Here is a 13,301-nt window from a genome sequence, read left to right on the forward strand (position 1 = left end):
TGATAGAACCGTGTGTTCGGGTGAATCTTTAAATACTATACTAGAGCATTTTAAAAAATATATAAGAAACTTGTACCATATAAAGAGGATTTGTATGTAATTAGTCGTAAGTGAACAACTGCGCACGCTGTTGGTTTGACGAAGATAAGGAAAATCAGACTTCAAGTAGGCGTCCTAATCCCGTATGATACTCGTCTGCTTCTTCTCCCTCCATCCAATAGATTCGTAAGTCACAATAGCAATCTCATTGTGCACCAGTAAGAACGTAGTAACTAAGAGGAGATCAATTTTTGAGGGCAAAGTAATTTTTCAGTAAATGTAGTAAGCTGGTTAGAATATTCACGATAATATGTATACATAGCAAACAATGTGCAAAGTGAAAAATGAGGTTAATACGCTTAAAGAATACAAGCTTTTAAGATATTAGGAGCCAGTTCTCACAAGAGATGGTTGAGACCTGGACATCTGAGTTCGTCCCCATGAAATTAAACACTGGCTAAAATTTGAAGTGTTATCTCGTTTTCCTTTTCTAATTTACGGATAGCATATGTGTTTTTACTTCGTCAAAGTAGTATGTTAAGAATATTAAAAGAAAAAGGAGCTGACATTTAGTATCTCACCCAAATCTATCGACAGTTACGGAGCCGGTACTGTGACTAATAAGTGAGCCGTTGTGAAGGACAGTTTGTATATATTGATACAAACTCCCTACCGACGCACCCCTTCGCTGCAGCTCGTGCCCCCTGTTGCAATCCTGTCTGACTCGGTTAGATAGCATTTGTGGCCACCTAGCAAAAGTTGGTTCGTTTTATGCATTATATTTTTTTATGTCATACGTCCATTCTGTACTTTTACTAATCAGAGTTACAAATAACGAACCGTAATTACTACCAAGTGGTTTGGGGGAGAAACTAAATGATACTCGAAAAGAGGAATTATAAACGTCAAAATCCGTGCTGGTTTACTTTTGACGCATCACTAGAAAGTAGTGTTAAAAAATTATAATTCTTTCACTAATTCCCTCATTAACCCCTAAAAGATGTCCGCTGGGCGACATCAAAATATCTCACTGGGCATAGATAAACTTGAAAGTAGGCTCCAGAAGTAATTGTTGAAATTTTGGTTCCTTTACGATTTGCGTATATCTACGCCTTCCGGCTGTGTGGCACAACTAGTGCAAAAGACAAACCAAGCATTAATGCTATCTGAAAGTCAGTGCAGGGCGTAGCTCGAGGGCCCCTGCATTGGTGCGGGGGTGCCTCCGGAAGGAGCAGGCGCGTAAGTGAGGAAAGTGTAAATAAGTGAGTTTTGGTAATGGTACGAGTTTCAGTAGCACTTTTCGTGGTTTCATACTAGTAACGCTACATTTGAACATAAAATACAGGTTCTGTACACTGAGTAGAAACATACCATCGGTGGAAATAGTAACTAATAGTCATCTTTCATATGCACTCACTTATTTAATCCTTCGTAATGCAATTGTAATGATTTTTCACTAGTAACTCTACACTTGTAAACCTAAATTATAGCCAGATTACTTTCTATTTAAGTCTGTCGCATGTAGAAATTTGTTCCGTATAAACATGTCTTTTCATTCAAAGTATTGAATCTTACCTGTTAATCTTCTAGCAAATTTGTAGCCAAAACTACACCAGCACTGCAGAACCTTTTAATTAGCTCACCCGTTAGCTTTGCCATATATTTGTGTTTCTTTGTTTCTTCAAGTTTAGCGTCCCTTTTTAGCCTTGACGCTATTTGAGATGTGGACCTACAGTTTCAGGTGAAATCCGAACCAGATCCATTCCATGTCAAACAAATTGTACCGTGCCTTGCCAGATTTTGATGAGATTGGGTACAGTTCTTAGTAGCATTGGAAAATAGTGGATATTTCAGGCTGTTACGTGAACTAGGTTCGAAATTTACAGACACCCAAAGTTTTCAAAAATTACATGAGTGACATTTGTTTGATTGGCATTTGCCGCTGACCTAAAGGTCCTAGAGGACGTTGGTGAAGGCATCATTTTATATCTTATGAAAAGAACTTTCACCTGGTTTATAATACTTTTTTTTTTTTTTTTTTTTTTTAATGGAGACATTTAAAAAAATTCAGAAATTTTATTTTGATTTTCTTAGAGCCATATTTTGAATTTTTTTTTTTTTAATATGTAAAAAATATTCAGACTGTTATAAATGCATCCCCGAAGTTTTATTTCGTAATCAGCACAGGATCGTTTGTTATAAGACTTTGGAGTTGAAAATCGCTGTAATTTAGGTTCTTGTAAAATTGATGGAAATTATAATTTTGTAACAGTATGAGGCGCAAAGCTATCCTGGACTAGTGAGCAGGTCACTGTTCATTTGTAGTCAGTGCTGAGGTCAGAGGGGGTGGGTAATTCCTAGTAACTGCGTCTGTGTCCCCATGTATGTGTTATTGTAATGTATGTTCAATAACATCAAACCACCCTTTTCGATTTAAAAAAAAAAAAACAAACGAGCATTTTCTTTGCTCCCCCCTCGCCAAGAAATTAAAGCTGCCGCCGTTACTGTTTGTAATGTACTATCAGGTCGTCTAAAAAGCATTGATCCTTTGCGCACGAGATTTTATTAATGTTCAAAATGTCAGAGTATATGAGTGGCAGTGGATCAGGCCTAACACCATTTCAGAGATGACGGTTGTAGCTAACATGTGGAAAAAGTGTTGGAATTCTTATAATCAGACGTAAGATATTGTGCGGTGAAGATGAGGGAACTTTCTGCAAAAAGGCAGTACAGTTTAATTTCAGTAAAGGTGCAAAAGCTCCAAATGCACATGAGAACATTTGTACCGTTTATAGAGATTTACCAATAACATTTTTTTCATCAATACCGATACTGAAAAGGCTGATACTTCCGATACTGACGCGCGTAGAACTTCGTGTGACAAAATCCCGCATCAGTACATATAATTTTCTTAAGTGGTCTCTTTGGTGCTCAGCCTACAAGCAAATGGAGTACCGGTACCAAAGTACGGCATTTGGGCGAATATAGGTCGCACTTTTCTTTTCTCTTCCTCTAAATTTTGGCTTGAAAAGTCATGATGCGGCCTATAATCTAGATTTTCTCCCTCGGATCATAAATCGTCAATTTCAAAATGACATCTACACGTATCTTGTTGGTTGAAATGAATACCATTTCAACAGGAATGCAAATAAACAACAAAATTTTACTAGCCCAAGAAAAAAGCTACTAGCTCACATTCCACAATAGAGACAGTTTACTTACCCTCGCTATGATATTAAATACTCGCCCGCATTTATGAACCACTCACCCCGGGCAAGTGGTTATTTGCATCCCTGCATTATAAGTTACTGCAGTTACTTTTGTAAAGCATCAAAGACTTAAGAACAAAATAGCAGAAAAACGTATCTTGTTCGCAAAAAATTCCACCTTCATTGGGTATCGGTAATACTCTTCACTGGCACAAATAATACTTGTATACTTAATACTTTTATTAACAGGAATATGTATCTTTATTATACAGTGTATATAATATATACGGAATGTTTATATACAGTAACTGTTCTTGAAAGAAAGAAGCGAAATATTGTTTCGCAAAACCGTCTCAGCTTGTTTGTACTCACCCAAATCAAGCACAAGCACTTTCCACCATCTAAGCATCATTAGCGTCTGATTCTTTACCCTCTCTGGCCGATCCAGAATGCTGCTCAGAGTCACTATCACAAAGAAGGTCATCTTCATGAGTGACCCTTAGTTATGCTTGAGTTGAAGAAGCGGAGGGAGAGAGATGCATCTCAATGTACTGGCTAATTGAACTTTCTCGTAAATTCAGTACTGTGGCCTATATTTGAGATTTACTCTTTTTCTATAATCTCGTGTGAAAAGTTTGGGTGCGACTTACATTCGCGCAGATACGGTGTCCTTGGTACGTGTGGGCACTTTGGAAGACAAAAGCGGCCGAGGATGGGACTGACCACTTTATCTTATTCCATGTATCGATCGAGAATATGTAAAGCATATATGCCATATTCCTCGTGCACCGTTAGTCTTTTCTAATATGTAAGTAGGAGAAAATAATAATAAAGTAATCGTCGTGTAGGTTTCTTCCATAGCATTTTCTTTTGAATCGAAACCTCTTCTTCGTTTGGGATTCAAATGACGGGCCTGCTGTCCTGGCTGAGGACCTTTGGCTTTTCATCACCACTATTTTGGCATAGAGGAACTAAAAATATCAGTTAAGTACGAGTAATGCAAGTCAAATGCGTACATCTGTATAAAGAAATCGATTGTACAAATGATAATAATTTAGATCAAATTTAAGTGTAAAAAAAAAAAAAAAAAAAAACTGATGAAATATAAGTGTCACTGTTAATATTAAACAAATTAAAGATAATTCGGAAAATGTATCGGTAAATATTGGCGTCCATTTGCCGATATCACCCATAACGATATATCGGTACATCCCTGGCCTGGCTGTATCGAAAGCAACAGGCTAAAGAAGGTTCTGTCGCTTTAGTTCTCGAAATTTCATAGTCCAAGATGCTCCTCGCAGAGGGCGGGTCAATCAAAGCAGAAGTGGATAATAATCTGATAAAAGTCGAGCAAGACCGCCATGTAAGTAGTCATGATATCACGAATGACCTAACATCCATCTCCAAACAGTGTGCAACCATTTAGAGAAAGCTGGCTACCAAAAGAAGCTCGACATTTGGGTGGCACTTGATCTAAAAAAAACATTTGCTCGATTGAATTTCTACCCCAAATGTACCGAAACGTAACGAACTTGAGCCATTTCTGAAGCGATTGCTCTCGAGTGATGAAAAGTGGATAATCTTACAACAACAATGTGTGTAAAAGATGGTCGTCGAAGCGAGAAGCAGCTCCACAGTCTGTGACAAAGCTCACAACGACTCACAGGAAGGTCAAGGTACGTTTAGTGGGATTTGAAAGGCATCGTGCACAACAAACTACTGCTGCGGGCAGAACTGTAGTATTGACGCGAGTGCATCTAGCAATTAAAAAAAAAAAAAGTGTCTGGGAGGTTTTAATGCATCCACCATATAGCCCGGCCCCCCAAGGCAGAACAGCGGGCGACGGTGTAATGTCACAGGAAGATTGGCTAGTCTCTAGATGGAAATTACGGCCGTAGTAAGATTATCTACTCTGTAAATAAAAATTACTGTTGCAGAAAAATTTTCTCCGTAAATAAAATACAATTCAGAACATAACGTGTGATAGTCATGATATTATACCGATAACTTGAGAAGCGCGAAAGGGAAGAGTAAGCGATACGTACAGTCGCCAATATGAGCGCTACGGTGCATGCAGCCAAGTCGATACCCAAACAGACAGCAGGATGTTTATTGGGCCATTGCGCATTGCTTAGTAGCGCTGCCGTCGTCGTTATAATGTGATTGTGATACTTGAAAAAATGGCTATCTCGGGACGATTTGTGAAAGCTGAGGGTCTCTAATTAGCAACGTTACGGCTAACCGCCCTGCAGTCAGTCAGTTTTCGTTTGAAGAAATCGGCATAACTGATATGTTGGCTTACATTCAAATAAATAGACTACTTGCTGGTTACAAAGGAATCAGGAAATTTTTGAAAATGGTTTTATGTCAGAAATATGGTGGTCAATACCACAACCATTTGAAACCTTTTTCTGGAGACAAACAATGTCTAAAGAAGAGAAATTCAAAGTTGCAAGAAGGATTCAAAGAATCTTAAATGATTAATCGCTGTTTTAAGATGTGAAAAAGAAAGAAAAAAAGTACAAGTACCTACACCAAGCAAGTACCTGTAATTGTTTTTGAGTAAATATTTGGTCTAGGAATTAATTCGTGCGGGTGGACAAGAGATGGCGCAACGAACGGAGCGTCCCACAGTTCCGTGTATCCACACATGTGTTGCAAACCCCTGTCATCGCGTATCGTTCGTAGTATAGGGCAGTGGATTAAAGCGTCAACAACACCAGTTTGTAGTTAAGTGAACATGGCGCAATTTGTGCCTGATAAAGTGTTTTTGCGGGGTGTCCTGCTGCATTACTTTAACATGCAGAAAAGTGCGACTGAAAGTCATCGTATTTTGGTGGAAGTGTATGGTGACCATGCTCTAGCTGAGCGAACGTGTCAGAAGTGGTTTGCACGGTTTAGAAGTGGTGATTTCGGCTTGGCAGACCAAGAGCGAGCTGGACAGCCAAAAAAATTTCAAGACGAAGAATTGACAGCATTGCTCGAGCAGGATTCGTGTCAAACGCAGGAACAACTTGCAGCAGCATTAGGCGTTGATCAAACAACAGTCTCCAAACGCTTGAAAGCCATGGGAATGATTGAAAAGATGTCACATTGGGTTCCACATGAATTGAAAGACAGAGACGTTGAAAGACGAAAAACCATTTGCGAATTGCTGCTTCAACGACAGAGCAGAAAGGGGTTTCTGCATCGAATTATTACGGGTGATGAGAAGTGGATCCATTACGAGAACCCTAAACGAAAAAAGGCCTGGGTGAAACCAGGTGAACCAGGCCCATCACAACCAAAACGAGATATTCACTGTGCAAAGGTTATGCTGTGCATATGGTGGGATATGAAAGGTGTGGTGTACTATGAGCTGCTGCAACAGGGTGAAACTATGAATGGAGAACGTTATCGACGACAATTAATGCGTTTGAAGCAAGCTCTGGTCAGAACACGCCCAGAATGGGAGAACAGACATGATAAACTTATTGTTCAACATGATAACGCTCGCCCACATGTCGCAAAACCGGTCAAAACCTATTTAGAAAATGTCGGATGGGAAGTTTTACCCCACCCGCCGTATTCACCAGACGTTGCTCCTTCGGACTACTACTTGTTCGATTGCATGAACAACGATTTGATTGGACAGCGGTTTACTTCTTCAGAAGATATCGAAACATGGGTCTCTGACTGGATCGCTTCCAAGGATGAGGACTTCTTTCGCCACGGAATCCGTACATTGCCTGACAGATGGGCGAAAGTGGTGGCTAGCGATGGACAATATTTTTCTTAAGGTATTTATGTATTTTGTGTTTGTACTACAGCTTCAATGTGTGCGTACAACCGCACGAATTAATTCCTAGACCAAATATATGTGGGGATCTCTTGATTGGTTATTTATTCAGTTATTGTACATTCGTATAAGCTCCCTGTATATTTCTTCATAAAAAAAAAAAAACCCTAAAAGTAAGAAGAGTTTAGAAAAATAGTTTTTTTTTTTTTAATCTTTTATGCACTTGGAAAGTTTGTTATAATTTTACTACAACATTACTAAAATGCTTGCAAAATGTTTTTTGATTTTTCGTAAGTCGTCACAGAAGGTTGAAAAAGGTTCTGCTTTGGCGGCCTGGACCATACACCATGAGGCTACCATTGGTTTCAGTCTCTGCAGAACTCCCAGAATGATAAGTTAGCTTCTAAAGAGGCCTGTAGAAACTTATATATACTAGGAATCACAGAAGTTTTATAGCGGCGGGATTATGCTGTTGCCGGGAACATGGAAGAAAGCCATCGAACAAAATGGTGCATATATAATTTCATATACTTATTTATTTCAAACAATAAAAAGTATATTCGTAATTTTGACCTCGTAAGGTTCAATATTTTCGACGACGTGATAAAATAGGAGAAAAAATATGTCAGTCATGTAATTTTATAGTGTCTCGAACATACTACGGCTGTGTGCTGCTTCCAGCAGAAACTTAGTGTTCTTGAAAAACTAGTTAGACCAAAAAAGATATAGTGATATTTTGATGGATATGATGCTCAGTACAAGACAAAAAAGAATTTTTTAAACTTAGATCTGCATGTAGGTAATTTTCGACATAGAGGGTGTTCTAAAAATGGCGACCACGGACCACAAAGCATTATTCTACAAGTCAAAATTATATATATATATATAAAATATACCTTTGGTGTCCTCGTCTGGAGATGCGAATTGCACTATGTGGCAGCGTCGCACATAAAGAACCATAGATCTACCAATCTATCAAATAGTTATATCAATTCTTTCCAGATGGCAGTTAATATCGATATCATTTGACACTAGCATCACTTATTGTAGCAATCGATGTGACTGACTGATGGATTCGTATATTAATGCTAATGGTTCCAAGTTAATGTACAACGTAGCCACGTAGTGAAATTTTGATTTCCCATAGTGGCCGAAGGAGGCTCCGGAGGGTATACCTTCGTATAACATTTTTGCTTAATCTGGTCTGTAGAATAGTTCTCTGCGGTCCGTGGGCGCCATTTTTAGAGCACTCCATATCTATCTCTATCTATCTATCTATCTATCTATCTATCTATATATATATATATATATATATATATATATATATACAGCGTGAGGCAGCTAAAATTACCACCTGAAATAGCGAAGAAACTAGGATCACTAGCGATGTAAGGTTTGCAAGATACAATAATAGCAGTAGGGGGCTCGTAAAATGTAGGTATGGGGTGGTTCGAAAAAGAGCGACAAATGGGGCATTTGGAGCAAAGTTATATTTTGTTAAATGGAACAATGTACATTAACTTGCATAATATAAAAGAGCACACGGAGAGAAACACAACGCCGTTGGTCCCATGTGTGTACTGCACATAGGAACGAAGATATGGCCATGTGAATAGGTGTAAACAAAATAGCAAGTGGCCCACTTGACCGTCAGTACCACATCTCAGGTGCCTGACAGAACTGTCTTGACGCAGAGCAAGTTTTGATTGCAGAGCTACGAGATCGTGTTAGTTCATAGCAGGCAGTGGTAGTGGTAAGAGCAAAGAGTGTGGTATGTACGAACATACGTAGTACACACATGGGATCAACGGCGTTGTGTTTCTCTGCGTGTGCTCTTTTATATTATGCATGTTAATGTATATCGTTCTATTTAACAAAATATAACTTTGCTCCAGATGCCCCATTTATCGCTCTTTTTCGAACCACCCCATACCTCCAGTTTACGAGCCACTACTGCTGTTATTGTTTCTCGCAAACCTTACGTCGCTAGTGTTCCTAGTTTCTTCGCTATTTCAGGTGGTAATTTTAGCTGCCTCACGCTATATATATATATATATATATATATCAACAGGATGTCTATCGGTCACGAAAGTCATGAAAAAGTCACGAAATCAGAAAACGGCCATGAAAGTCAAGAAATTTAGCTTTTGGGTCACGATATTTCTTATCTGTACAAAATCTGTATGTATAGACTAAAAAGTTTTGTTCATGAAAATGTCAAAATTCACCACCAAAAATGTCTATATGATCGGCTTTAGATGCTATCAAATTGCAAGCAAAGCACGCTTCTACTGCATGCATGAAAATTCGGCCCAATTCGCACCCAAATTGACTCTTGAGAATGTGACTAAATTATATGGTTTGGGAAAGAAAAGGTCACGAAGAAGTCGCGAAATTTCAGTTTGGAATTTTAGTAGACACCCTGATCAGAATCAAGTGAATAATTTGAATGTAGAAAATTTAGTATTTTTTTTTATTTTTAAATGCCTGCATATATTTTTACAGCTGTGTATAACAAATCACATGGACAGTTAATCAGCAGTGTGCATCAAATAGCTAATCACTACTAATAATGGTGTAATATCTCCTTTGTGTTGATTTAAAACTACATATTTGTTTTACAACAATGGCCTTAATTTCTTATACTACTTTTTTGCGTTTCTTTTTGATTTATAGTGTTTTTCAACTGGAGCAGAGATTGGCACTCATAGAAATGATCATGCTTACCAATTTATGGTAAGTTTTAAGTCTTCCAAGTGAGTTAATTTTGTTTTAGTTTGTACGTTCTTTTGAACATTCAATATCACTTTGTATATACTTTTGTTGCTTATATTTTTTCTTAAGTTTTATTTTATAGATTATTATTATTTTAGTATTTTGACGTTTATTTTAATTTGTTTCACGTATTTTGTAGAATTTTAAGCATCGTGAACAGGAGTTGGTATTTTTAAAAAAATATTTAAGGGTAATTTTGTTAACTTTCATTGGTATTGTAGCTCTGTGAGCAGCTCCTTTTACTTGAATGGTGCAATCAAAGCATGTGAAAGCACAATAAAATACTGTGAAGCCAATGAAAATTATATAATGTCATACGTTCTGGAAGCTTGAAAATAATTGCGAATGTGATGAACTGTCATTCTCCAAAGATGCCAGAGAAACTTCATGTTGCTTGTAGATATAATCAACTTGTCAAACTTTAATTCTGATTTAAAGAAATTTATCAAGACGGCATAAACATGAGGGGAAAGGATGAAAAATTGGAAGATTCTTTTACATAATTTCTTCTAGATAGTTGACTTCTCTTGAAAACTTGAATCTTAATGTCCCAGATTATGCACCGAAGCTATGAGTCACGGTGAGATGGATGGTAATGGTGGAATGACAAAAGTGGGAGGAAACGAAAGAACCTTCGCTCACTGTGCTAGTCCACCACAGAGCCCACTTGACGGAAGCTGAGATCGAACTGGTGACCCCAAGTACCAGAGGTCAGCGCTCTTCCTCTGAACCACTTCGGTCTTGGCTTGAATCTACAAATTTCTGTAGAGTCTTCGTACATTTTTTAAAATTCGAACACAATTTTGACCAGTTGATCATACAAGGACCTAGAAGTTTTTCTAAGGTGCGTATTGAAATATTCGTCTTGTAGCATAAGTCATAAAGTCCACCATTCCGTCCCGGTGCCAAACTACTATGCTACTCTGTCCGCGTCTCCCTGAGAAACCACTCGTACTTTCATACTACATAGTGTAAGAATAATCGATTTATTCTTCCAATTTCTTGTATCATCAAGTTTTACTTTTCTCGTTTTGAAGTTTTTTAAGTATATATCGGTGATAGCTTACCAATTGTTAATTGCTCAGGAAGAATTCATTTACATTTCTAAAGACTTCGATTCATTGGAGGATCAACGTCTAAACTTAACCCTGGAGTAAAAAAGAAAACATAATTTTGAATCTTTCTCAAGTAAGACGACACTCACAGAACATATAGCTTCTTATAACGTTCTCCAGCTGCTTTTAAGAGATTCAAGTCTACATTACTTCGAAAACGATCGATTTCTATTGGCATAAAAAATGTCATTTGTATTTTCGCTGCTTATACATGTCTAAATATATGAACTATATATAGTTTAAAGATATAAAGAGTATTTAAAGTATTATATTGAATGAGTATTGTTTTTGTCTTGTAGGATAGTGGTACAATAGGTGTGTTCCTCGGCAAAGGTGGTTGGTCGGCACGAGAAGAACTACATTTACTAGATGCCATCGAACAATATGGGTTTGGAAACTGGGAAGACATTAGCAGACATATTGAGACAAGAAACCCCGATGGTAAGATAAATTATTTATTATTTTATCTTTTCCCTATGGTATCCTATATATATATATAATATAAAATATTTGGGTCTAATAACTAGTTCTTGGTTATCATATGTAATTGAACGCATTTAGTATATGTTATGGTAAAATTCTTTTATTTACCAAGAAGCATTATCACCACTACGTGGAATAGTAGGCACAGGTATTAAGTGAAAGAGTTTCCTTTATCTATAGGTAAGTGTTGGTTGTTCGTTAATTATATCTTGGAATATGTTTAAAACATGAGAAATATTGTGGAACGCGGTGGCACCGTGGTAGAGTGTTCATTTCTGGTGCATGGGGTCCTTGGTTCGATCCATCTCGTGCCAAGTGAGTTCTGTGGTGGACAAACATTGTGCATGGGTTTTATCAGGGTTCTCCTGTTGCCTAGCCTGCATGACCGTCGGACTTAAAACTTAAAAATTACATTTCATTTCATGAGAAATGAGTAGAGTTCATTGTGAGTTTAACGTCCTTTTCAGCAGCGAGGCTATATGAGACGAGATCTACTGATTAACGTGGAATCCGAACCACATGAACTCCCGCTGGGAATCGAATCTGGGTCTCCCACGCCGAAGGCGCGTACGCTGACCGCTTTGCCACAAAGGTACTCTTCATGAGGAATGTTGATGTTCTGTGTGTAGTAGAATGTAATTCACTTCGGAATAAGTAGACTGTATTAGTCAGATTATATTTGAAAATCTAATTAGAATATCCTTAAATGTGCTGCTGTTCCGTTTAAATGATTGTCTTCATCCGAATGATGCAAGTAATTTAACGAAATACTTCGGTTGATTTTAGGTAGAAGTAGTAACCAGAAACGAATGGTTAAGTAAGGAAAGGTACATTAACACGAACAGTTGCATTCAGTCTAATGTAATATTTTAGATTTTATGTCTTTGAGCTTTGTTCGTGGAGACCGCAGTATCTGAATGGTTAATACGTTGGGCTGTGGTAGGCGGAAACTAGGTTGAATTACATGGAGTGCTATCTTTTCTATTAGTCTCAGGAGCATGAATGTACACCCACGTTAAGTCACGCTGCAGACACGTAAAGTACTGTGAAGCGTTGAATTGTTGCGGTCTGTATATTTGGGTACGAATAAATAGAAAATCTGGGTGTTGCAGTAGTAAAAGTGATTGTTGATACAGGAATTGATGTTTCTCCGATGTAGAATGTATAACATTAAGTGCAGTTCAGGAGGTAGGTGAAAAAAAAAAACTATGCTTTTTTTTTTTTTTTTTTTTTTTTTTTGTTGCTACTGACTATTATATGACTAGGATAGTAAAGCAGCATACCAGCCACTTATACGGTAGTGAAGCATTGCTTTTACGTAGTCAGAAAATACATTTGTGCAACTGGAATACTTGTATACATTGATCGTTGACAACGATTGATGGTCTGTTAGTACCAAAGGTCTAACAACCGAAAATATTTCCTTACTAGAAGAAACTTATATAGAACGTTGTTTTATTTATATCGGACTAAATTCGGAACGCCACAGTGATTTGGGGAATGACACATCTGCAGTCGTGAGCAGTGGTGTGTCTGAACTTAGAGGTAGATGAGTGTTTCTAAATGGCCTCTAAATTAAACCGTTACTGTGAGAGTATGTCATGGGAACATGGGCTTTCTTCATGTTCGTTTTTCGTACATACACATAGGGAAACAGTTTCGGGAGAATGGGTCCATACCCTCCGTGATCATTTGAAAAATTAGACAAACAAGAACACCTTGGCGAAAGAGTCGCCATGAAAAGCCTCAGGGAGAGGGCTCCGAGGAAGGTGACACCTACAGTGCTGCAGGGGATCCGCCGACTGGCGTTACAGCAAATTATCGGCCCAACGTGTAGTGGTCCAGCAATTTGGCACCTTCACTTGTGAACCTATCATTCGTAAGCAGCTTTGGCTGAGGTTC

At 38.0% G+C, this 13,301-nt stretch overlaps 1 protein-coding gene across 1 annotated transcript in view; it reads left to right on the plus strand.

Annotated features, from left to right (window-relative positions):
* The window catches only part of Ada2b (Transcriptional adapter 2B), an 81,835-nt gene that overhangs the window by 1,451 nt on the left and 67,083 nt on the right, over positions 1-13,301 (plus strand). Inside the window, exons 3-4 of the mRNA XM_081729954.1 lie at positions 9,703-9,762; positions 11,216-11,357. Of these exons, the coding sequence (XP_081586080.1) occupies positions 9,703-9,762; positions 11,216-11,357 (202 nt within the window). The remainder of the gene's footprint in view (positions 1-9,702; positions 9,763-11,215; positions 11,358-13,301) is intronic.

Source organism: Thermobia domestica, chromosome 11, assembly GCF_964235325.1.
Source record: "Thermobia domestica chromosome 11, izTheDome1.hap1.1, whole genome shotgun sequence".
NCBI lineage: Eukaryota > Metazoa > Arthropoda > Insecta > Zygentoma > Lepismatidae > Thermobia > Thermobia domestica.